Source organism: Phoxinus phoxinus (assembly GCF_949152265.1).
Source record: "Phoxinus phoxinus genome assembly, chromosome: 12".
NCBI lineage: Eukaryota > Metazoa > Chordata > Actinopteri > Cypriniformes > Leuciscidae > Phoxinus > Phoxinus phoxinus.
In genome coordinates, this window is record NC_136887.1 from 30,766,957 (window position 1) to 30,794,063 (window position 27,107).

At 38.0% G+C, this 27,107-nt stretch overlaps 2 protein-coding genes across 9 annotated transcripts; both read left to right on the top strand.

Annotated features, from left to right (window-relative positions):
- Positions 1–696: 696 nt before the first annotated feature.
- On the top strand, positions 697–5,710 carry LOC307008161 (CDGSH iron-sulfur domain-containing protein 1). 2 transcript variants are annotated; one of them, XM_079630790.1, is made up of 3 exons: positions 697–951; positions 2,496–2,698; positions 5,171–5,710. In XM_079630790.1, exons 1-3 carry the CDS (start codon positions 879–881, stop codon positions 5,258–5,260), a joined length of 366 nt encoding a protein of 121 aa, XP_079486916.1. In that variant the 5' UTR covers positions 697–878; the 3' UTR covers positions 5,261–5,710. The 2 variants fall into 2 exon arrangements, with proteins under 2 accessions (XP_079486916.1, XP_079486917.1); XM_079630791.1 differs by having other exon boundaries at positions 730–951; positions 2,526–2,698.
- A 4,349-nt stretch (positions 5,711–10,059) lies between these two features.
- On the top strand, positions 10,060–26,517 carry cxxc5b (CXXC finger protein 5b). Of its 7 annotated transcripts, XM_079630302.1 has the most exons (4): positions 10,343–10,364; positions 11,391–11,524; positions 14,958–15,972; positions 24,553–26,516. In XM_079630302.1, exons 3-4 carry the CDS (start codon positions 15,148–15,150, stop codon positions 24,595–24,597), a joined length of 870 nt encoding a protein of 289 aa, XP_079486428.1. In that variant the 5' UTR covers positions 10,343–10,364; positions 11,391–11,524; positions 14,958–15,147; the 3' UTR covers positions 24,598–26,516. The 7 variants fall into 7 exon arrangements, with proteins under 7 accessions (XP_079486432.1, XP_079486430.1, XP_079486428.1 ...); XM_079630306.1 differs by lacking the exon at positions 11,391–11,524 and having other exon boundaries at positions 10,060–10,364; positions 24,556–26,517; XM_079630304.1 differs by lacking the exon at positions 11,391–11,524 and having other exon boundaries at positions 10,234–10,364.
- Positions 26,518–27,107: the final 590 nt, after the last annotated feature.

Sequence of the window (27,107 nt, forward strand, 5' to 3'; positions counted from 1 at the left end):
TCAATTGCACAATGATTGCTTAAAGTTGCAAGATTTTTTTTATTTTTTATAATTATTCAATAACTTTTTTTAGGAACTTTTTCCAGTTTGTGTGGAGGACCAAAGCACTTGAAAATAAAGTGAATGAGGCTTGGTTTTACAAACAGGGCAGGCCTTAGTTCAATTAGTATATTTAAGTAGTTTTTATAAACATGCCAGAGAGAGAAAAAAACATTACTAGTGTGCATCTTGCGACAAAACAATAACACTGACAAATTTTAAGATATGTCAGTGCAAGTTGCTTTCAGTTAAAACAGTTTAACATGCATTTTTAGTCTGGACAAGCTTAAAGCCTTGTCTTTGAAATGGGGGTGAATTTATTACATACACTGCAATTTACTCTGTAATATTTCAGACAAATAATAATTTGACTAATTACGGTATGTTTTTTTGCAAGCAGGTGTCATGAAATGTTTAACAATTGTGTTATGGGCTATTACAAAATAATTAAATTCATTTGAATCATTTACTGATTTTTATATTTTAGTTCATTCTTTTTCAATATGAAATCTTGTCGACTGACAGTTTAAAGATGCCTCAATTCCTTTTTGCAGTTAAATAAACGCTCAGTTGAGGGTTTTGTTGTTTATGCAACATTTTATATTACGAAATATTTAAATATCAAGACTTAAAACACTACCAAACTGCTAGTGGAGCACTAAGAAGGGATTTGGGCCCCATGTTTACAGCAAGTGCGAGTAGATCACGCTCTCCAGCCATTGGTCAGATGTTCAGTGACGCAATCACGCAGAGTTTCCGCAGTCACGGCGTCCCTATGGTTCAGCGTCTCTCAGACCTTGTGGTGCCCTTAAACTTGAAGTTATAACAAGTCTACCGTCATGGCATCTCAAGGGCCTGGGCTTTCGGCTCTGATTAAACCGGGGTTAATACCGGGTTTCAAGGTTTCTAAAGGTAAGAGCGATTTTTGTTTTAATATAAAGCCGACGGCAACCTTGATCGATTGCAGTCTAGCAATGCTAAGGAATCAACACATATTTCTCGGCATGTGCAATTTAATTCTGTGAATCCGAATATTATATTCATTTTAGATTTTAAATTATTTTAGGTTAAGTTATATTAAATTGGGATTCTAATGTAAAGACGCTGATTAATGCATGCACGCGTTATTATGTCATAAGTGCAGGCATTATAAAATGCATTTTGGATATATAAATCAATGCAATGATTTAGTTGGCAATAAAACTGCATATGTATGCATGTCACTGTACAGCATTTGTTATGCGGCAAGAGTTTGACAAACTCGATTGTTTTCATATCTCGGGAAACATTCATAACGACGAACGAATAGTTATTTTGAGTTATTTACAGGGTCTTTTAAATGAATCATTTGAAACAGATCTGTATGTCTGTATGATTCTTTCACGTTTTAGCTTTCACGTAATTGCAGCAATATGTTTACAACTCTTTTTTATGACAGTTTTTATAGTATGTAATATATCATGTCGAGATTTCAGTGATTACGTGATGGCGTGAAAGAATTGCGAAACGAGTTGTTCGTAGGAACCGATTCGCGGAAATCAGTTGAACAGTCAGAGGTGAATCCTTCTCACCTGACCAAGATAAAAGACAAATGTAGTACCTACTCACATAGTACGGACGCAGCTAAACACTACTAACGTCCAACCTGGATTTACACAGTCTGTATCAGTGTCGACATACAGTAACGTTATGTCATACATTTTAGTGCTGATTAAGTTTCATGGGTTTAGGCCGGCCAGACTTTAGGTCACATGACACATAAAGATATGTCTATAATCCCAGTAAATACCTGTATTTTGTACAGCATGTGTTTTGTTGTGTGCTACAGATATTATATGTATCTGCAAACCATTGATTTAAAGTCCTTAGACTGTGTATTTGTTGTTGGGGCACTGAGCTTTTTGGTTTACTGATATACAATTGTAAAGTTATTTTATCTAAAACGGTTTGTTCCAAAGGGCAATTTTGTTTGTATAATTGTTAATTAATAGCTACAGGTGTGTGATGGTGAAACATTATTGTGTCTTCATATCGGTTTTCTTAATTCATGCATTGCAGGAAATATGGAGCTATTAGGTGAAATGAAATTCTGAGATTATTTTTTAAAGTAATTTATAAATATGAATAAATATTTGAAAAAAAGTTAAAGATAGAAAATCACAGGTTTAAAAATGAATGGCTTTGAAATATGGCCACAAACTATTCATAGTTGGACATGCTTTTCCATCACTGATATCTAATCCAGAATCCAGAAAAAAAAAATCTATATATATTTTTTAATGTAAAAAAAAAAAAAAAGACATTTTGTCTCTCTCGTCAGACTCATAAACAAAAGCTCACCTAGACAATATAAATATGTGATATGCTTTTAATAATGAAAGTGATGCTGAGTGTGTAGAGCTGGCAACCTCCCGGCCCTCTCAAAAACGAGCGCCTCCTCGTGTGTACATTTGCAGATCAGCTGACCACCATCGTTCCCATTGCAGTGGCTGCGGCTCTGAGCACATACCTGCTGACGCGCTACTTCAGTTCACAGAGCAGTCCCGAGTCCCGGGTCAACATGACAGTCAACAAAGACAGCCCGAAAGTAGTGCACAGCTTCGACATGGAGGACATCGGCAACAAGGCCGTCTACTGCCGCTGCTGGAGGTCCAAGAAGGTGAGCGAAACCACCGCGATGATGAATCATGTTAATATAGGATTCAAATGCCTGCTGAATGAACCCGCTTGTCTGTTTGGAGATTATCTGTATGAACTATTTTTAACCCTACAAAGCCTACTGTATCATATTTGATACATGAAATTCTAAGGCCTCTAAATGACACAAAAAGACCTCTTGTACACAATCTAGTACATGCCTTCTGTCGTCTGATTGGTAGTTTACACTTTTTAAGCAAGTAAAATATCTTTTAGTATAATTCTAAAAACATCCCCCTTCTGGCCGTGTACATGTGTTTCTGCTGTGAAATATTTACTGATTTTGATCAAATAAACATAAGAATGATTTAAGAATCGTAAGTAAGATTTCAATCTGCTGTTAAAAAGTAAGCTCAGAATGATTTGCGATTTATTCTGAAAAAATCGGAATCGAATCGCGATGCGTCGATATATTGTCCCAGCCTTATTATCCTTGCATAATTTTATAGAAAAAGCATGTTAAAATATAAGTAACACTTGAGACAACAGGCTTTTGTGGAACGTTTAATTGTTTATCTCTTTTTTACATTTACACGACAACGATGTACTAAAAACAGAAAAGTTTTTATCCTTTGCGTTTTTCACTTACAGATGACAACATTGTCAAAATGATCCCGTTCACACGGATCCGCAAAAATGACTAAAAACGTTGTATTCTGCTGCCAGGCCAGTAGATGGCAATGTTACTTTGTAAGGAACACCACACACCCATAGACTGAACGCGTGATACGCATGCGCATGACGTCACTGTTTTCACAAATTCGTGTTTTTGTAGTTTGGAGAAGATAACGATTTTGGTTTAAAAAACTTGCACTTTGAAGCTTGTTTTCAAAAGTTTGCATTTTCAGGCCCCCAAAACGCCGTTGACGTGTAAATTAACAGCCAAAACGCACAAGTGTCGTATAAACTGCCGCTTAATCATCATTATATTGTTCACCCACCTGAATAAAAACTGTAGAACTTTGATCATAAAACTTAGCATTTAAATTACACCTTGCTAAGGGCACGTTTACGTGACGATGTACTAAAAACAGAAACGTTTTTCCTTTGAGTTTTTTGCGTATAGATGCCAACGTTGTCAAAATTATTCCGTTGACATGGATCAGCGAAAATGACAAAAAATGCCATGCCAGTAGTTGGCGATGGTTCTTTACAAAGTGACACTACTTGCCTATTGACTGAACATGTAATATGCATGTGCACGTCACCGCTTTCACAAAAAATATTAAAATAACTTTCAAAAACATTGAAATCAGTTTTCAGGACCCCAAACTTCATTGTCGTGTGAATGAACGGCCAAAGCGTTTCCATTTTTGTCGAAAACGGTGTTGTATAAACATTGAGAGACAAAGTGACAACTGATATTTATATGCATTTTATGTAAGTAGTCTGTTTAACTGTTATATATAACTATAATGTACTGATTTACATTATACAATCTTACGTATAACATATACATACTCTACATACATACTAACATATTTTTGTTCATTTTGGGCTACTGAGGTGTTTTCTTCCTCCTCATAAACTGTACTATATGAGCCATAAAATCCTGTTGTATCAAATATGTGACCCTAGACCACAAAACCAGTCACATGGGTCAATTTTTTGACATTTTGATTTATTCATAATCTGAAAGCTGAATAAATAAGCTTTCCATTGATGTATGGTTTGTTAGGATAATATTTGGCCGAGATACGACTATTTGAAAATCTGGAATCTGAGGGTGCAAAAAACCCGAAACATTGAGAAAATCTCCTTTAAATTTGTCCATTTATGTTCACGATTGTGCTGCATTCCCTCACAAAAATAAATATATTATATATTTATGGTAGGAAATATACAAAATATCTTCATGGAACATGATCTTTACTTAACATCCTAATGGTTTTTGGCATAAAATTAAAATGGATAATTTTGACCCATACAATGTATTGTTGGCTATTGCCCCAAATATACCCGTGCAACATGTGACTGGTTTTCTGATCCAGGGTCACATATGATAGAAAACATAATTCTCATATTAAAATAATTCTTCAATTGTAAGTTGTTTTGGACAAAAGCATCTAATGTAAATTAAATGTAAATGTAGGCCTACATAAAATATATATTTTTTAGATGTACTGTACACATTTTAGATAACGGTTCAATAAACTGTTTCATTAAAGTTATTTCTAGCTATTATTTAAAATCTCAGGCTTTCAAGGGTTGAAGGTATAATTCACCCGAAATTGTGAATTTTGCACACTCGTGTCACGGTTTGCTGTGTCCTGAAGCGCCATAGTAATCTAGAACAGCTTCCTGTGGATGTACTAATGCAAAGTGCTGGAATAAACCTCTAAACCACATGCTGCGTGCAGATACGTTATCATACTCTCCAAAAGATCATCATGCATGGTTGTGATTTGTATGTATTTGTTTGTTCCCTGGACAGTTTCCCTACTGTGACGGCGCACACACCAAACACAACGAGGAAACCGGTGATAATGTCGGACCCCTGATCATTAAGAAGAAAAACCCTTAGATTTTCAGTGAGTGTGTGTGTGTGTGTTTCCATCAGTGTTTTCCATCCACTGGAGGTGAGAGTACCCGGATGAGGATTTCAATTCTCAGTGTTAATGCATCTCGTTCACACAAGGACTTCCTGTGTGATGCATCAGCAGACATACTGTAAACGCGATGTGGTTTTACGCTTGGTCTTCCTCTCCAACTCTAACACTACCCATATTATTTAAATGTGCTTTAAATGTTCTCGAAAACAACTTTGCACTACAGCGCAGATGAATGTGGATGAGTGGCGGTCCAAAAATCATACGCACAGTTTAATTAACATATTAGTGATTATGACTTGAACATGTAGTTTTTACCATATTAGGTGTAAAACTGAACCGGTTCCATTTTCAAGACTACATACAAGTATATTTTGCTGTACAATGAAAAATGTGCATTTTGAATAAACGTGATTTGAAATGGTCGTCCTTGTGTCGTTGTTTCACGCTCTATTCTGTGTATATTCACTAAGCAGGGTTATCTCTAGCCACAGTTTTGAAACAGGATGTGGGAGATAATGTGCTCTACTTCCTGTGCCGCTGCAAAACACAGGAAATTAGAAGACCCCCTGCTGCAGTTCTGCTTACATCCAGCAGATGGAGCCACTTTATCAGTTCACTGCTCCTGGTTTTATTCGGAAGATATTGTGATCACCCCTGTGGCTCTGAAAGATGTGTGAGGTTTTAAGATAAAACGAAAGGCTTTTTTTTTTTTTTTTTTTTTTTAAAGAAAATATGTTGATTTTTAAATGCTGGACACCCCAATCTGTTTAGCTTCTTTAGACCATAGTTGTGTCCCAAATGACGCACTATACACTATGCACTTACTACACTATGTACTCAACCATGTAGTGTATGAATTTTATAAGGCTATTTTGTCATCCAACATCAGGATCTGATAGCCTCCCCTCTTCTACAGAAGTAAAGACAGTTAAGTGCTTGAAGTGTCCAACATTCCACACACACACACACACACACACACACACACACACACACACACACACACACACACACACCCCGGTTAATTAAGTGGATCATCCGGGTATTTAAAGTGCACTTTTTATATTAGGAATTTTCAGCGTGAACACTATTTATACCACAAAACGTCATAGAATAGGACCTAAGTACACAAATTGGGATGCATCTCATGTTCTCAGTGGTATTTGAAAGTTCTGGAGCGGATGATCAAATAAATAATCAATAAATTTCCGTTTTGAAAGTATGCATATAAATTATTTAGTGGTTTTATGTTTTATAGCTTCAAGGTGCGGTCACATTAGCCAATTTTTTTTCACTAACTATTTGACTGCCATATAAAATCATTGTCAATAATTTGAAAAGTCACTTTCAAATCAAGCAGCTTTCTGTTGGTCAACATCCGAGTGACCATCTTGAATCAGTTGTGACCTTTGCGCTAGAACTTTTCGCTCTCTCACACGAAACTCCTAATCACGCAAATTCCATTGGACAGATTTGGCTATTTGGCAGAGCAATGGTAAATGTGACATCACTTTAATTGCAGTCATCTCAATAGGAATTCAAGTGATCAGGCACATGAGGCATAAAATGTCCTGCTTCAGATTTCACGTAATCTTTTTCACGATTTCACATTGGATTCACGTTTGTCTCACTTTTAACATGCTTATTGGCTGCGTTTATCAATATACAAAGTTCATGAAACACTAGATGGCGCATTCTGATAGGTCATTAACTCAATCTGCTTGCAATCACATCATTCCCTATAGGGAACAGCTGATTGGTTCCTGCTGTATCAGTAGCCAATGAACTCGCTGCTCAACCTTCAAATACTTGGTCAGTATTTGCTGTAGAATTGCAGCGCGCTTTCAGAAACCCTCCACCTTCCCCAGCTCCACCTGTATAGATCTACGGGTAATTCATGTACGCTATATTGTACAGCAGCCGCATGTCTTACTTGCTCACAGCATAGAAATATATTTATTAAAGCTGATTAGATTGGTGATCTCTAAACGGTGCGTCATGCATCAACACACTATTGGCAGTGCACAGTGGACCTATTAAGATTGTTTGGTGACCACGCCTTTAGTTTGTAATGGGCCGGTCACACAGAAAAACTATGAAAAAGCGGTCAGCGTTCGGTGTGAACACAGTTAAACTATCACAAATTCTAAAAGTAACTTTTTTTTTTTTGTTGTTGCTGCAAAACTTAGATTGATACAGTGGTTAATAGCGTGTTGTAGGCAGTTGCTAGGTGGACACTTAGTCAAAACAACCTTTAAGTCTTACATTTTGGTCACTGGACATGGCTCTGGGGCCGTATTACAAAAATAATTGAACTAATCCCATCTCGTCTGTTTAGTAACCTTTAGTTACCATCAATAAGGATGTTCGTCAGTCAGACTAAAGATAGGTTAGATAAGATTTTGCTGGGTCCAGATGTTGATTATGTAAGTCTTTAAGATTAAATGTTATGTCTAATTGCTAATACAAACAGCAGCGTACCTCTCCTCAACTGGCCAAACAATTTTAGGTATCATTGATGTCCGAAGTACAATTGGCATGAGACAGGTTAAGTTTAATTCATAGGATTTGTTCAAATCAAGTCACTAAAAAAGAAACGGCAAGTGAAATGAAGACCATTAATAGTCTGCATGTTATTCCTTGTCTAATATATCTTTCTGAAGTATATGTGGATGGGGGCCGTGGAGATCTCAGTCATTGAAAAACAGGAAGCTCTGACAACATGGTGCCCAAAACCACAGGTAACTCACAGGAGTGAGAAATGGAGAGAGCAGAGGAAATACGGAGAGGGTCTCAAGGGGGAACGAGTCTACTGCATTTCTGTGTTGGTGAAGCGGGCTGACGGCATTCCTCTGCGTCTGAGAAAACCGGACGTTTGCTCTATCTCTTTCTCTTTTTTTTTTCCTCCTCTCCCTCGGTCTCTATGCCGTCGTCTTTCAAGTGGGTTTTATCCCCTCCTGTGGAGCGGGTCATGTGTCTGGCTGCCAGAGAGAACCATGTGACGTTAATCCACCCCCCCCCCCCCCCTCCTCCACTCCCACCACCACACAATCCCCCCCAGCTCAGAGAGGAGGAGGGCTCAGCTCTCAAAGTTATCTGGGAATTATGTGGCCACAAGGAAAGGCAAGTGTGTATTTGTTTATTTATTCACCCATTTTCATTATCTATCCTGTGGCTTCATTTGGAGATGATCTGTGTTCTTTCACACAGCAGGGAAGCACTAGCTGAATACTACAGGAACGTCCTCCACGGTGAACTCAGCGGATGATGCAACTCAGAATCCAAAGGTCTGATCAATGACCTCGCAAACAAACCTGGCTCAAGTCAAGCATCCTGGAGCAGTTCTGTGTATAGTCCACTTCCACAGTGATTGGTACGGAATGCTGTAGGGCTCTATAGAGCTAAAGAAAAAAAAAAAAATTATATTTTTAAATGTATATTATTAAAATTATATTTATTTTTTGTTTATATATATATATATATATATATATATATATATATATATACCACATGGTATATGTACGGTTTTATATATATATATATATATATATATATATATATATATATATATATATATATATGCTAGGTTGTTTTAACCCAAATATGGACAAACCCAAACGTTGGATCAAAAATGCAATTTAAAAATTTAACCCAATGGCTTTGTCCATATTTGACCCAAATTGGGTTAAAACAACCCACCATTTTTTAAAGGATATGAGGTAAGAATATAATCTTATTTAAAAACAAATATATATATATATATATATGTGTTTTTAAATAAGATTATATTCTTTGAAGTGGCTTATATTCTATGATATATGAATATGGTTGTATTTTATTAAATCATATAATAATATTAATATAAATTAAATATATTTTTATTTTCTTATCTTAACATATCATTATAAATCTTTGAAGTGGCTTATGTAAATGTGGTATATGAATATGGTAACCACATAGTACCATGCTATATATCAAATTACCGAAGTTCTACCACGTTTTTAGAAAACTGTGATGTAATACCATGGTATTCATTGAAACACTATGGAGGGCCATCGCTTACAAAAAAAGTACAGTGGCTGCACCACGGTACAGTTGTGGTATGAGTTGGTAATATTATGGTAGCCTACATTAATATATATACCACATTACTTCCAGAGATACAATGGCATTAGGTGCATGTCCCAAAAAAAACATGGTAATACCATGGTAATGTTTTGTAGGTCCTGTAACTATGGTCCTATAACTAGTACTAGTAACTAGTATAACTAGTTTTAGGGTAGTATATAAACCATATTAAGATACAAATGTTGTGGGAAATTACCATGGTATTCCATAAAGTACACATGTATATAAAATGGCATGTTTAACACTATGGATTTGACCACAAACCCATATTAGAACCATGCTCCTTTTTAGTACATTTTTGTAAGTTGTAAACTAGTAGGCTATGAAAATGGAGTGTGTGCAAAGTAATATTGCCATGATGGTAATAGCCTATAGATTAATGGTATTTAATTTAAGTGGCTTATAAATTAATATGGTAATTATAGCCTACTATGCAATGGTTTTGACACTGAACTTTTCGTAAAGGAAAACTTAGTCTGACGCCTAAAATAGGGTTTAGTATTTTGTGAATACAGATAGGGCTAAATTGGAAAAACAATGATGGGAAGTGCAGCAGTAAAGTAGTGTCACTTTACTCAAGCCTAAACTTTCCCGTTAATGCAATTGTGGAGGACTGTAACACGCAACCCCCCCCTCAAACCCGCAGCCAGCAGCGCCGCACTGATCGATCCGCATTGATCGTCCCTGACGAGCTGTTCCACTTTCCAGCCAATGCACGCGCGCCCGTCTGCGATTGGGAAGGAGCCCGAAACGGAGGAAAATTTCTGCCGCCCTGGCGGTGTCACTTCCCCACACTTCAGCTGGCCGCCTGCCAGACACACGGGACGCTCACAAGAGCTGGAGTGGACTCAAAGCGACGAAGAGGAGCGGACGGACGGACAAATGGACCCACAGCAAAATGGCTCTTCGACCACAGAAAGTCAGCAAACACAGAGAAACACGACGACTATGGTAACGACCCTTTGGTACCTTCCAATTCTGACTCTTAATATGCTGACAGATAGACAAACTGAAATTAATGTGCGTTATTGGATTATTTTGCGAGTAGCCTACATTACATTGATATTTCTTAATTATAAAATAATTAATCTAAAAATATAATTAAATGATATAAACAATAATATGCAGCAAATAAAATACATCGTCAATCTCATTAATAAATATAAATTAATAAATTTGATAAGAGTAGCCTACTTTGTGGGTATTCCTGTTAAATACATTAACATATTGCATTAATTTTAATTAATTATAAAAAACTAATACAACAAATATGAAAATATAAACAATAACAATATACAGCAAACAAAATACAAGTATATAATTAATAAAAGCATACGATAAACAATTTATTTAATGTAGACTATGCCTAATGACATGTTGATTTGATAATGAATGCATGAATTATTAATAATATTACAAAGTAATTATGAATTAATTATAATTTGATGTAATTTATTATATTTATATATAGGCAATATCTATTATAAACATTAGCAATATACAAATAATCATTATTAATATTAATAATTAATATTATTTTTAGGCTATTATTTATTGTTTTTATGTTTCAGTTTTCATACACGTACAATTATTATTTACAATTTGCATTTCATTCTCATTACCAGAGCACCCCATGAGGTTATATTTGGGAGTCGTGTTTTGCATATTAAAATATCAATCAGCACCAAGTTCCTGGAAAGCCTGAATGTACAAAAGTTCTGATATAATAAATCAATCACGAGCGCAGCCAACAGCCATTAAGAATGGAGTCAACAATGGGCTGAGTGTCCAGCCCTCTCAAAACTATACTTCATTCATTATTCCACTCTCATATGCATCACCGCAGACAGCCCCTCGCGCTCGTCCACACCTCTTAAAGGTTATTTATTTTGTCCCCGACGGAAAGTCCACTTCGGTTTTTGTGTGAAGCTCCAAAAATCTATGAAATGTGTTTGCATGTTCTTCTCCGGGCGCGAGGATGTGGAGGTGGGATAGAGAGACGCGAGAGGCTGGAGGAGCGCACGCGCTCGCTCTCGGACAAAGTGCGTTCTGCGTGTATCTGCCGGTGTTTGGGGGCTATTGAAGGAAACAACGAGAATAATTCCGTCTGGGTGAGCATTTGCTTTCGTTTGGCTCTTTTAGCTTTTATTCTCTCTCTCGCTTTTATATAAATCTCCGCAGCGCGTGAGAGCACCGGACCGCTCGGACAGTCGGAACGCTCCCCTCGGCTCACGAGCGGTGCGAATGAAAAGACGCCTGTGTTTGCAAATATGCAGATACCCTATATTTATCAAAGGGAGTGGAATGAGACTTTGTTGAGGACTGTTCAAAGTTACAATGACATCCAGCCAAGACGAATAAGTTGGCACTGAAATAACAAGGGAATGTGCTTAACCAACGCGACGTGTTGGCGCATACCGCGCGCTGTCACCATAGACACATCGGTCGAGATGAGACAAAAGGGATTTTGTTTTACTTTCTAAATGATCGGCGTTACATCTGCTTGATAATTTGCTCATATGCATTAGATGCATTGGTGCAACTTTGCCACGCGTAACCAAATAGGCGCAGGGAATAGTTGAATTTACGGCTATTTGTTTGTTGTTTGCTTGCAATGTTGTCACCGTAAACATAGCTACTATCGTGACATTTTCTGTTTTTATTGGCTGTCTGGATAAAAAATATGTGGGATATACCGGGTAGGAATTTCTGAATTATTCAGAATTTCTCTTGGAGAGACGACGGTAAGTATGAATGCACGTTATATGTGCTGTTGATTTATTAATCCATTATGAGTTGTATGCAAACTTTTTGTGTGTGGTGCGTACAGTATTTGCATTTTGATTATTTAAAATGATCTTTTGTGAATATCTGCAATTAATCTTATTGTCTTTTGCTGGGATTGATCCAGTAAAGGGTTTAATTGAGGTGATTGTGTGACAGAACATGTAGATCTTGATAAGCAGGTCATCTTGTTTAGGCACAGTTGGGCTATTTGTGCAGGTTTGGCTATTGTTCCCTGGTGATGTCCAGATCTCTCTACGTCGAGCTATTGTCCCTCTGGCTCGCCGCAATACTGGACACAGCAATTTCCAAGCCTCATATATGTTTGACATGAGGTAATTCAGTATTACATTGCTGAGTGGGCATTCAAACTGTTGCTAGGAACTTATTTATCTGTAAGCCAGGTCAATCATTTACGGAAACCCTCACTAGATGCAGCTTTTGTCCTGGTTTACCTGCAGTTGAGGGGTACCTGTCTCCAGTAAGTTTTTATTCCCATCATGACTCTGTGATGATGACTCGTAATTGACATGGTCCTCTGTTTTGATATGGAAAACAACGTATTGTTTAAATGTTTTGGCAGGTACAGTAAAAGTGTATCACATGGTTTTAATCATACTGTTCAGTAATCCACCTGAATACATTAGGTTTCACTAATTAGTGCGTTTTTTAGATCAGTTAGAAATAGCTTACTGCATGTGTGCACTTTTTACTGCTCAGTATGTGTGGTAAATATGTAGATATAACCGGGGCTAGTTGTCACATATGTTTATTTTTGAAAGTTAATTCCTATTTAGACACAAACTTTAGAGTGTTGATTACATAAAAGGCTAATGATGTTTCCACTGTTATTTCACCAGTTCATTTAACACACGTTGACCTTTTGTGACAGCATTGTCACAGTGGAATCTGAGTTAAATAGCAAAATTCAAACAGCCCTGAAACACAAAAACAATTCTTGAAACATCCAAGTAAACGCACAGTAGTATTAAACCATTGTTTTAACCAACATTACTATAATGTATGCACTTATACCATTAAAAAAATGTGACAACTTGCCCCAACCTGATATCTTACTTGTGTTTAAAATACTTGTGATTTTAAACCAAAATTCAAAAATCTTATAGTAAAGACAACTTCCCTGTTTGACAACTAACTAGCCCTGGTCTCTCTGATGTGCATATTTATAATTTTATTTTATAATTTAAATTTATTCTTTCATTCATGCATGTTTGTTTGAATGAATGGCTAATTACATCATCTTCAAAGACAGTCACTCACAACCTTGAGTAATTTTTTTCTCTAATTATCACCGATAGCATGCTTTACTGAGCATGGCAGTTAATTGAAATGTTAAGTCGTTGACGAGCGTGCGTATACGTGCGTCAGTGCGGCTGAGCTTGCACCTAGACATCCTGATTTCACTGTCGGCTCACCCCAGGGGCTTTGCGCTTGAGCTCACGATTCCGGTTTCGTGATAGAACAGACCGCCTGTGGACCCTGATAGACGTCTCTCACTGAAGGAGAATTGCTGTCACCAGGAACGGGCTTTTGCACGTAAAGGTTATGAAATATAACAATTTAACAGACTCAAACCGTCCAATTCAATATCCACACAAAATCTCTTCTTTTTTTTAAACTTCACAGTGAGTTTCAGTTCCTTGGAAGCACAGCGAACAAAGCGTAATTGTCACTAAAGCAGATATCTAGGACAGATATTATGTATAAATGTTGGCTGAGGAATCAAAACGGGTCTGATGAGGCCAAAGCGAGCAGCAGATTGTTTGTCACAGTGAACTTGTGCCTATTTCAGCAAGCCAAAACAATAAGCTAATAAAAATGGGATATGGTTATGCGCATGATTATTTCGAAAGTATTAGATATATTAAAATGGTGTGCGATGATGTGCTGTGAGGAATCACAAGGGTGAAACCGACGTGACGTGTTCTCCACACTCTTTAGGTCTGGACACTGTTCAAAAGTTTGGAATACTTATGATTTATAAAAATGTTTTTGAAAGAAGTCTCCTATGCTCACCAAGGTTGCAAAAATACAGTAAAAACTGTAATATTGTGTCTTCAGTCACATGATCATTCAGAAATGATTCTAATATGATGATTTGCTGCTCAAGAAACATCTTATTATCATCAATGTTGAAAACAGTTGTGCTGCTTAATATTTTTGTGGAAATTGTGATACACTACCATTCAAAAGTTTGAGGTAAGAAAGATAAAAAAATCAAATACTTTTATTCAGCAAGGACACATTTAAATTGATCATAAAAGTGACAGTTATGACATTTATATAATGTAGCAAAAGATTCCTATTTCAAATAAATGCTGTTCTTCTATCATGGTTTCCACAAAAATATGAAACCATTTCCAACATTGATAATAAGAACCATTATTAATAATTGAGCACCAAAGCAGAATGATTTCTGAAGGATCATGTGACACTGAAGACTGTAGTGGTGCTAAAATTTAATCTTTGCATCACAGGAATGAATAAAAATGTATTAAAATATAATTTAATAATTTTTAGACTGAAATAATATTTCACAATATTACGTTTTTTTACGGTATTTTTGATCAAATAAACGCAGTCTTTATTAGCATTAGAGTCTTCTTCAGAAACATTGAAAAATCTGAATTATTTCAAACTTTTGTCCAGTAGTGAAACACTTGGCCTCTCTTCATGAACCATGCATATAAACCATGCTTGCTTTAACCTCTTTGCGCATCTTCTATCTGTCCTTTCTAGGATTCTCAGGCCTTAGCGGATGGATGTGTAAGATGTTCATGAGGCTCGACTAGTGTGGACTGCTGATTCTCCAGCTGTGCGCGCGTCAATCTGGTTTTGGCTTCGGTCTTCAGAGGAACGTTGCAACTCTATCGCCCCCTTCATCCTAAGCTCCCTCATCTCCCTCTCCCTCCCCCTCACGCTGTGGCCCATGTCTGCCAGCGGAGGGTCCATGGAGGGAAGTCGAGCCGTAGAGGATGAGGAGGCGCAGGACAGCTGCTGCGGGGATGAAGACACGTCCCCGGTGGTGGAACGGAGAAACCGCAGCGGCATCATCAGCGCTCCTCTCAGCAAAAGCCTGAAGCGCTCACGGGCTCTCTCGCAGTACATCGCGACCTGCTCGGCCGCTGCCGTCGCCAGTGTCGCGAACGCTAACAGACTCGCTCAGAGCTCCATGGTGGCGACGGGTGTCAAAGCTCACCCTACGGCCAGCCAGCACAGGTCACAAGTCGGGTACGCCAAACTGGACCGGGGCGCGTTAATGTCCGGTCTGCTGGACTCTCCGAGCGGCCTGCATCTCGCACAGGCCGCCGAGCTCCTGCGACGGGCGGGAATGCTCCTTCCGGTCAGCGACCCTTCCAATGTCAGTGTGGGAGGGGACATGGAGGCGGTCTCGGCTTCTGATTCGCTGGGCAGTGTGATGGACTTCCCGTTGTTCGGCAATGGTGGAGTGGGCGGCAGCTTTCCGTATCACCCGGGGCTCTTCATAATGACGCCAGCAGGAGTGTTCCTCGCCGACGGGGCGCTTTCTCACGTGACCGGCGCGTCGGAACACCAGCAGACGCAGAACGAGATTTCATCGGCCATCAGCGCCAACGGGAAGAAAAAGCGGAAGCGCTGCGGCCTGTGTCCACCGTGCCGGCGCAGGATTAACTGCGAACAGTGCAGCAGCTGCCGCAACCGGAAGACCGGCCATCAGATCTGCAAGTTCCGCAAGTGCGAAGAGCTCAAAAAGAAACCTGCTGGCGGGCTGGAGGTAAGATGGTGAGCAATGTACAGTAAATTTATTAAAATTATGACCGCAAACTAGCATCACCTGCACGGGCACCACAGCGTAATGCATTAGAGCGCATGTGCTAAATCACCTGGCAGCACTTCTGACACGTTGAGCTGTGATGCTCAGGCAGGTGTTGCAAGTTTGACTGTGGTTTGTGTCATTTCTTGATTCTCTCCCCTCATCTCCTTATCGTTTCCTGTCCCCTGTGATAAAAGTAGCACAAAGTCAAAAAAATCTAAGTCATGAATTACTAGCAGAACATATTTCATGTGAAATAAGTATTGCGTAAACGACTGATTTCAGTTCAGTGCAATCATGGATTTTACTAGAATTTACTAAAATTGCAGAATTTAAAAAATAAATAAAACTAATTAATGCAATAAATATTGACCTCTGACCTATACAGAAATTCTGTGGCAAAGTATTTTTTTTTTCTTCCATCTGAGCTATTTCCTCTACCATTCAAATGTTTTTGGTCAGCAAGATTTTTTAAAGAAATTAATACTTGTGTTCAGCAAGGATGCATTAAATTGATCAAAAGTGACTGTAAAAACTTTAAGAATTTTACATAAATGCTGTTCTTTTAAACTTTCTAGTCAAGTGTATCATGCTTTCCACAAAAATATGAACTGTTTTCAACTTCGATAATAATCAGAAATGTTTCTTTAGCAGCAAATCAGCTTAGAATGATTTCTGAAGGATCATGTGACACTGAAGAAGTGAATAATAATGCTGAAAATTCAGCTTTGTCATCACAGGAATAAATGACATTTTAAAACATACGTATTACAATAGAAATTGTTATTTTAAATCGTAATAATATTTCACACTATTTACTGTGCTACTGTATTTTTGATCGAATGAATGCAGCCTTGGTGAGACTAAGAGACTTCTTTTCAAAAACATTTTTAAAAAATTACCGACCCCAAACTTTTGAGCATCTCACTAAAATAAATCTGGAACTACGACCAAAGAAGTCATCTCACGCATGACCATATAGAACATATTTTAAAAAATATCATGTGTAAACGGCTCCTAAATCTAGTTTGTTTGCCACAATAATATAATGGCTTTTAATTTCTCAGGAAGTATTGATATATTGTGATTTCCTTCAGTGAATTAATCTACACATCATGTAATTTATTAGATTAAAATTAAATCGTTTGACAGCCCCTAGTTTCTACAAACAGTCTACATAGAAATTAATGCTGCTTGTGTTCGCATATGAACATTACTCATCCTGACAAATGGCAAGCTGAATGCAGTTTCCCATCTCTCAGGCAGCGTAACTTGAGCTGTTTCTGCCTTGTTTACAGGCAGGTTCAGGTGGGAAACTATCTCTGAGTCTGTGCTGATGTAAGCTAGTTAGGGTCTAACTCTGCGAGATTGGTGTCATGGTAAGATTGCTCTAGTTGGTTGCTTTTTTTTTCTCCTAGCAAGGAAAATGTTCAGGCAGCCTTATAATGTTCCACAGGTAAGGTTTCCCTTCACTGCCCGCTATGATGAGATGATTCAGAGTTTCAGCGATCACATTTAATGAATTTGAATGAATACAATGAATATAAAATGTTGAGCATACTAGTTTCTAGTGTTCAGTCTTTACTGAAAGTACTGAATGTGGGAAGAGACATGTGGGACTTTGGACCTATAAGATTTCAGTGTGGGCGGGGCTACCCAACACACACAAGACAACAGCATGTGGTGCATTCAAGTCAGGCCCGGAAAGATCGAATTTATGAGTTGAGCGCATATGAAGTTGTAATTACAAGTGGGAAACTTGTTGGATTGTCATTAAGGCCAGAATTTCCGAGTTGGCAGTGGATGCAGTGTCTTTAATAATGTTACATTTGCTAAAATTATAATTTTTTAAATTTACAATTAAACAAACTGGCATGTATAAAATACCGTAGTATTGAACAATTACAATAGAATATTTAACAATTTAATTTAAAGCACCTGACATCGTAATAACTCCCAACTCGAAAATACAATCTTCCCTGGAGGTCTTGAACACACCAATACTTCATTACTGCCATGCTATTTATAAAGCTGAATTTGGAAAAGCATACTAGCATACCACTCTTACAATTTATTACATATCTGTATGTATATTTTGCAGAAATTGTAAGATTATGCTATTCAAAATTATGTGACAGTGGCTGTGTTTGGAAATGGAAAACTGTAATATCTACTGAATACTGTGTATGCACTGTAGTGTGTAATATTCTTTAAAAATAGTAAGTGAAACAGTAGACATTATTTTACAGTAAACTGTTTAAACAGTAATATGCTAAACTGTTGATGACCTTATCACATGACTGGAAATAAAATGTGTAAAAAGAATGAAATGCCACCGCAACTCGTTGTAAATCCTATAATCAGGTGCATAAGAATAAGCAAATAATCTACCGTAACTAAAATAGAGGAATCTGTATACTGCTATAGCTTGCAAAACTTATTTTAATACATTTCAGTCATGCAACCTTCATGAAGGTCGCATGACTTAAACATCAAAATAAGATACGCAAGCCAGAGCAATACGCGGGAATCCTTTATTTTTGTTAAATAATTTGTTAAATTATATAAAAACCATGCATCACGTTTGAAATGGAAGTGCAATGCATTGTGGGACACAATGAAATAGATCTGGCATATGTCATCCAGGTATTTTAGAAGGTGTCCACATACTATATGTAGCAAGAGTGTGATAGTGTGCTATTCCAAATGAATAGTTGAATGGCTCCGCCCACAGATAAATCTCAATGGCCCAAAATCCTGCTCCATACAGCTGTATGTTAAACATTAAATAGACTCTGATGTTGTTGCATTAAAGGTAGGGTAGGCAATTTTAAGAGAGGCTAGCAATAATGAGCTAGCTTTGAAAGCATGAGATCCCACCCTCCCCTCAGAGCGTCTCCAAAGCCACGAATGAAACGCATGAATGCTTACAGCAGGGAGCAAACAAAAGCGTCACGAGAGACGCCGTTAAACTACCTCATGTCTCAAAGCACATAACAATTACAATAACAATGACCATAAACAACTTGGAGAGCTCTGACCTGTACCACCTGACTGCTGCAGATTCATTTCGGCATTGATAACAAGGTGCGTTTCTATTACAGATTTGCGCAAAACTTTTGCGATTTTTTTTTCATTTTTTTTTTTTTCTCTTTCTCTAAATGTCGACAAAAAACGATTGCGAAATGACAGCGTTTCCATTACTAAAATGTAATTTTTTTTCCTCTCGCGAGAAGTCATTCCAAAAATCATGGCGACTATTTCAATGCGAATATTTTATGGTCTTCCACAGACGATATTTACATATAAATACATTTAGACCACTTAACTTAGTGAATGTTATCAGGACGTGAAGACACTTTCAACCAGCATAAAAAAAAAAAAAATCTGGAACAAAACTCCCACCCTGCCTTAAAGGTGTGGTCACACTAACACATTTAACAGACAAAAAAGGTCTGTCAACGGTGTAGCGACGACGTATGAAAAAGCTCACACAGAAGTCACTTTCAAACCAAGCAGCTTTTTGTTGGTCGACGTGACCTGCAAAAAAATTTTTTCGCATAAAATTTCAGATCACGTGCATTTCAAATGACTAGATTATGCTGTGAAAACAATGGTAAATGTGACTGCATTTTTACTTGATGCTACAAACTTTTTATAAATGATTTAGGGAGGTTAATAAAATTATTTGTATGTGTGCATATGGGGCCTTTCGTACATGTTGTGTGACTGTTTTTTGTTGTTGTTGTTGTAGCATGGCGGTTTTTATTTGTGCATATGAATTAGTTTTCATGCATGTTTGCGTACATGCATGTGTCTCTGTATGTGTGGCGGCCTCATATGGTCCATCTGGCCTTTGCGTCTGTCATCTGGAGCACCAGGTGTCAATGTGTCCCAGAACCCCTCTCTTTCTCATCCTCCAGAGGCCCTGAACCACACGTGTGTGCGTCTGCTTGTGTGTACAACCTTGCAGGAAGAGGCAAACACAGCCCCTGCGAAAGTCATTATGGACTTTGTGTGTGCGTAAGAGGGGTTGTTGTGTATATGTGTGTGTACTGACCAATGACCAGCCCGGTTTCTTTGAGAATTACAGCCTTGAGGAGGTAGAGATTGAGGTGTTGGTGTGTGCAAAAGTTTAGAGGGCTTAGTTTGTGTGTGTTTGTGCCTACGTGTCTTTATGAAGTCTAAGGCCCAAAATACACTTGATGCAAGTATGTGAATGCAAACGCTTCTAGCTACGTTTTCACACTTTGTCATATTTCTAATCTATCATGCAACACAAATATGTTACCACAAGGAGTGCTTTAGTGAGAATTTGCATAAACTGTCTTTTGTAGTGAGATTTTGTCTTTCAGGTCAACTACTGTCATGGCCGGCAACAGTTTCAATATAATCTTACTAAGCAATTTAAAATCAGTTAAACTGTCAATATTTAAAAAAGTTTTTTTAACTTGAGCAGCTTTTGTAGATTGATAACTCCTAATATGTGATTCACACAGAATGTGTTTCTGTGTTTTTGAGAAACGGGGCAGGGCAACACTGCGAGTGCAACGGTCAAACGCGTCCATCTAGTGCAGGGGTAGGGAACGTCGGTCCTGGAGAGCCATAGCCCTGCAGAGTTTAGCTCCAACCCTGAAAGAAACTCACCTGATTGTAGCCTTAATGATCCTAAAGACATTGATTAGCTGGTTCAGGTGTGTTTGATTGGGGTTGGAACTAAACTCTGCAGGGCTATGGCTCTCCAGGACCGACGTTCCCTACCCCTGATATCTAGTGCATGTTTACATAGAAAAGCAATGGAAAACCAGCGCCGTGGAATACAAAAACGAGGTCAACTACTGTCATGGCTGGCAACCGTTTCAAAATAATCTTGCTAAGCAATTTTAAATTTTTAGTTTATAGATACGTAACCCTTAAGAGGTGATTCACACAGATCGTGTTTTTTTTTTTTGCATTTTATAACATGAGAAGCAATTGAGCGGAGCATTTCTGGAACGCTGTATCATGGGAAAGATGCTACAAAAGAGTGCAGCGCTCAAATAGAGCTGTAAACGATTAATCGCGATTAATCGCATCCAAAATAAAAGTTTGTTTACATAATATATGTGTGTGTATTGTGTATAATTATTTTGTATATATAAATACACATGCATGTATATATTTGAGAAATATTTACATTTATACACTGCATATATATTTTTATATAATTTATATTATATATAAATAGAACTATATAAATAACACATTTTTCTTAAATATATACATGCATGTGTGTGTGTATTTATATATACAAAATAATTATACACAATACACATATATTATGTAAACACAAACTTTTATTTTGGATGCGATTAATCACGATTAATCGTTTACAGCCCTACGCTCAAACATGTCGGTCTAGCGCATGTTTACTACAAAAACAATGGGAAAGCAAGAATTTGCATACTTGCGTAGAGTATATTTCTTGCCTAAAGCCTCGTTCACACTGCTGCGTGTTGCTGTCCTAGCTGACCTAGTAACGCATATGAATATTATACTGCAGAGATTACATTACATGATGACACCGAATCGTTTTTTTAGTCCGAAAAAATTATATTTAGGAGGAAACAAATGCTAATTATAAGTTGGACCAGTGCAACATACATCATTTAAAAGATCAACAAGAAATGTCTTATGGCCACATTGTACGATTTTGGGCTGTCCCAGACAAAAGATGACCAATCGTGGTGATCTCTGTGGTCGTGGCTCCTTAACGGCGGTCCTACGTCGTACAGTGAGAGATGTTCAAAGACGGCCGTTGTCATGGTCTTGCGACCAGAAATAGCCTGAGATCCTCAACCTCAGGCTCCATTTGCAAAATTGGCATGCCTATCTAGCCATGACTGCGTCCATAATCTCATCTTTCACTTATTCCTCTTTTTTTAGTTCAGCACACATAAAAACCACAATTGCCAAAGTGCGATTCATCTTGCTCTGGTTTACCACTAGCACATGCTGATGATGTTTTATTCTTCTATACTAATTCTTGTCGTAGACTACGATTCAATAGATGTCGTCATCACCGTACAGTCTACATGCATGTCGTACCCAAGTTTATTAAATCCACAGTGTGATTTGTAATGATCTTATAGGTCTGTAGCAAGCATTACATGCAGCACATGATGTTAGGTTGTTCTATCGCTGGAAGCATAACTGGGGTTTTTATTGTCTTGATAGTGGTTTGTGCTTTTTATGTGCATGTTTTAGAATAAATGTTTCTCAGTGTGTTTTTAAAATGTTTTAGGCATATATTGATGGTGGGTTTGCATATATTACTGTGTGTGTTGGTGTGCTTTTATTGACAGTGGTGTTGGTCTGGTTGAATACGGCATAGAGGACTTATGGAGTTTAAAGAGCCTTTATTGACAGGTCACAGTCAGTGGTGTTGGGGGTCTATTGACTTCTTGATGTGCGTGTGTGTGTGTGTTTGGGATGGATAGATGTGTTTTTATATGTAGGGCCTTTTATGTGTTTTGAGCCAGCTTAGGCCTGTGTGTTTTGTGCAAATCTCATTCGATTTCTGGCCATTGATCTTACCTTGCATGTCATTGCTTGCATCTTTTGTTGATGTGTGTTTACTGCATGATGACACATCTCACTCCATCTGCGTGGTGACCGGTATCTCGGAAAGTCCCTGATAGCTGGAAGTAGGAGGAGATTGAGTGGGCGGGGCCTCAGACATAGCCTGACAGGCCCCTCCCCCTCCTCTAGAGGAATCTCAGTCTCACAGCCAGGCGACTAAAGTATTTTAGGAACAAGTGTGTGTCAGTGTCTGTGTATGTGTGTGAGATGCAAAGACAGGCAGACACACATTATATCAACAACATATATATATGTACCCTGCTTACTTTTACATTTTCTCATCTCATTTCTTTAGTGATGTTTGATAAGGCAAGTATCACTATTTCTATTGTTTATACTGTTTGTGGTACAGACATTACTGATACCTCAAATCAAGAGACTTGTATAGAGGAGCTTTCAACCTGCCTGAACAACACCCTAGCAACCACATAACTACAGACAGATACTTAAAAACATACTACAAACTCCATACCAACTGCATAGCAACACCTTAGCATTGTGGCAATGACTTCTGCACAAACACCTCTCAAATTTTCATAGTTTTTTTTAACAAAATGTCTACTGTATGTTTATTAGAGATTTTTAATATATATATTTTTTGTTCTTTAGTATTAAATCTAGCGATAAATTCCCACAATTCGGTAGGTTTCCAAAAAAACAATGATATTCACAATAATATTATAATATTAAAAATATGAATTTAAAGCATTGTTTTTTGTATCAGAAATAAACAGTAATAATTACAAATATCTTACACATTTTTATTTTTGTTGCACAATGATCATTTTGTTATGTCAAAAAATAAACAATATATTTAATTGCATTAATAATAATAATCAAAAGTAATTAATCATTTAATTATCAATGTCAAAATTCAGAAATAAGCAATACATGTAATTGCAGAAACGGCAACAAACACGGCATAATTATAATTAATAATAATAACAATATTATTATTAATAATTAAATATTTATAATGCCTATTTTTATTTTATTCTCATAGTATAATGATAATTTAGTTATGAAAATAAAATAGAAGTTCAGTTCTGCTATATAGGTTAAAATGAAATGCATCGATATCAGCCATAAAAAACAATATTGTCTATCTCTAGTGTTTATTATGCACTTGATCCTCTATTCTTACTTTCACTCCTGTTTATATGTTTGATGTTTGATATATTTTACGTGTTTGTGTTTGAGACACAGAGGAGATGATGGGTTAAAAAATAACCTTCGAAATTAATCCGGTGAGTGTTTGTGTGTGTGTGTGTGTGTGTGTAAGAGAGAGCGTGTGTCTGTCCATGCACTCACGCTCTGTCTGATTGGCCATGTGCATGGGCCGACAGCCCATCTGTGTTGGCTTGTCTGTGGGGTCGATGAGGGAAAAGGGGGTCTGGATGCGTGTGTGTGCGCATACAAACGCCAAAGCCCTGTCAGAGAGTAATGAGAGAGTGGGAGAGTGTGTTTGGGAAACAGAGAGAGGGACTAGGTCATGTAAGGTGAAGTCATTGCCTGTGCATGTTACTTCATGATGAAGGGAACGCTCCCCTCCCTCTTTTTCTCCCTCGGTCTTTCGTTCTGGACGTCTTCCCAGGAAACGCTGCCGTTGTCTCCACTCTCCCAAAGTCCCAAAGCCATAGACTACCCCTGCCCAGTCCCAAAGCAGGCTGGGAAAAAATCTGCCATTTGCACCACTGCGGTATTTCAGCCCTTTACGGTCTTAGCAAGTCTGGCTCCGCAGAAAGAGAGGGATTTGCAACAGAAACGAGAAACGGTCTAGAGATGAGGGTTGAGAGTCCAGTTTAATGAGACATTTCCCATTTTCTTACTGTTCCATTGTTTTTGTTTATGTTGAATTATCAATGACTCAAGCTGTTTTTCTTCCTTGTTTCCTTCCTCTGTCTTTCCTGTCTTTCCAAGAAGGTGATGCTGCCAACCGGAGCTCCTTTCCGATGGTTTCCGTAGGGCAGCTGGACCCTCCCCCCATGACTTCCATCCCATAATGAAGGACTCCCGATGGAAAGTGACGCTACTCCCACTCGGAACGCCGTGGCGCTTGTAAACACTGGGTGCACACAAACAAATAAAACGAATGAAGAGCGGAATGAAAGCACTATTTGAAAACGAACATGTCCTGAACCAAAAATAAACAGTGAATGGCGGATTGTCATTCCGTTTTTCTTTTTTCCTCTGTTCCATTTGAGGAACCATCTGAGTTCTACTTCAGAATCTTGCCCTTTATTGGATGCTCTGGAACTATTTGCCGCCAAATGGAAAACGGACAATCATTTTTATTTGTGTGTTTAGTGGTTTTGTTTGTCCATGTGTGGAGAAATGCCGTAATTTCGTTTAGAGAATGTAATCCCAAGGCTCTGTTTTAAAGCTTGTGATAATTAAGGAGCACTATTGTAATTTAGCACAGTGGTTCTTACTGACTGCCTCAATGTTACGATTGCCTTTTTGTTTTGTTTTTTGATATGTCAAACAGTTTTCAAAGTTGCTCAATATTTGATACGAAGATGACCGTGAAAAACACTCTAATGTAGCATCCCTTACTTCAAACATGTTTGCAAGGTCCTTTTTGGGTTTGTCGTTCTGGTTGTTTGTTTTTAAATGCTGAAGGCCTGCTGAGATTGGAGGGAAGGTGAATCTGGTGGAACTACAACATTTAGACCAGCTGACGGTGTATTTGCATACCAGCTGTGCGTAGGACCCGCCTCCTTTTTCACGCAGCCTTATTGGATTGGTCAGATGGAAACCACAGTCCTAAGCAGATCTGGACTTCCAAAATTCAGGAAATTATTGATGTTTTATGATAATATTTCTGATTAGGATGTTTTATTGCTGAATTACCCTAAGTTCCAGAGCTCCTTTAAGTCCCTTTCACATGATTCATGTCATTGAATTCTCAGCAAGCATTGCGTGAAATCGTCGTTCTGAGACGCTCAAAGTGTAGACTATTTCAACTTTGACCCCATTTGTCATTGAGTTTTCATAGACAACGATTACCAGACAATTCGCCTTTTGTATCATTGCGACACATTGAGCTGTATGACACAACGTCTACAGCAACCAATCTTGTTCCTGGAGATCTACCTTCCTGTAAAGTTCAGCTCCAACCCTGATCAAGCACAACTGAACAAGCTAATTAAGATCTTCAGGAGCACGTGATAATTACAGACAGGTGTGTTGGATCTGAACTCTGAAGGTAGGTAGATCTCCCCTGGTCTAAGAGAAAAGTTAAGAGAAAAGTTGAGAACTCGTCCCACATTTTTTCTTGGATTTTTTTAAGCTCATATAAATGGTAGCCCTTTCATTTTCATTGTGTACGGTTCTCTGATTTCTTTCTACCCAGCAACCTCGTGAATCGGCCTTCTGTAATGTTATCTGTAACGCTTTTCATGTGAGCGTCAAAGTGCATGATGCTTGTGTTGAGACGTGCCCTGACACGAGTCATGTGAAAGGGGCCTTAGGCTAACCACATAACATGGACAACATGTTGGATAAGTGACTTATTTTTAGCTGTAATTGTCATTTTGGTGTTTTTTTCTTCTTCAATCTGAACAGGTCCACTCCAGCTCAAATACTGATCTAGACTGAGTTAAATGCACAGTACCAAAACGAATTCAAGACAAAATCCAACAGCACGCCATTCCCGTGCCGTATGGGGCCAAATTTATCGGTCTGCGTAAATGAATGCATGTATTTGTGTCCAAAGCCAAACATTCTGAGGTCTTGGCAGTCCTCAATTTAATAAACCGAGGTGCAAACCAAACATTTCTATAGTCCATGTCGAAATATGTCATATTCTATTGCATTTGCATGATGATGACCACTTTAAATGAATGATTATTACTTGTCTTGAGCTTGAGATATTATCAGAGGGATAGTTCACCATTAGTTCTGCTATTAATTACTCTCCCTCATGTTGTTCCAAACCTGTCAGACTTTCATTATTCTTCGGGAACACAAATGAAGATCGTTTTGTTGAAATCTGAGAGCTTTCTCTTCCTCCATTGGCGGCTACACAACTGACACTTTGACTATTACACTATGCACATAAAAACATTGGTCAGCGAACATAAACAGAAGCTCAACGCACAAGAATTAACCTGATTGGTTCTTGTAGAAGCTCAAATGTGATGCGTAACATGATAATGAACCTCATCGGTTCTCGCAAAAGCTCAAACGTGATGCGTAACATGATAATGAACCTCATTGGTTCTCGCGAAAGCTCAAATGTAATGCGTAACATGAGAATGAACCTCATTGGTTCTCGCAGAAGCTCAAACGTGATGCGTAACATGAGATTGAACCTCATTGGTTCTCGCAAAAGCTCAAACGTGATGCGTAACATGAATGAACCTCATTGGTTCTCGCAAATGAACCTCATTGGTTCTCGCAGAAGCTCAAATGTGATGCGTAACATGATAATGAACCTCATCGGTTCTCGCAAAAGCTCAAACGTGATGCGT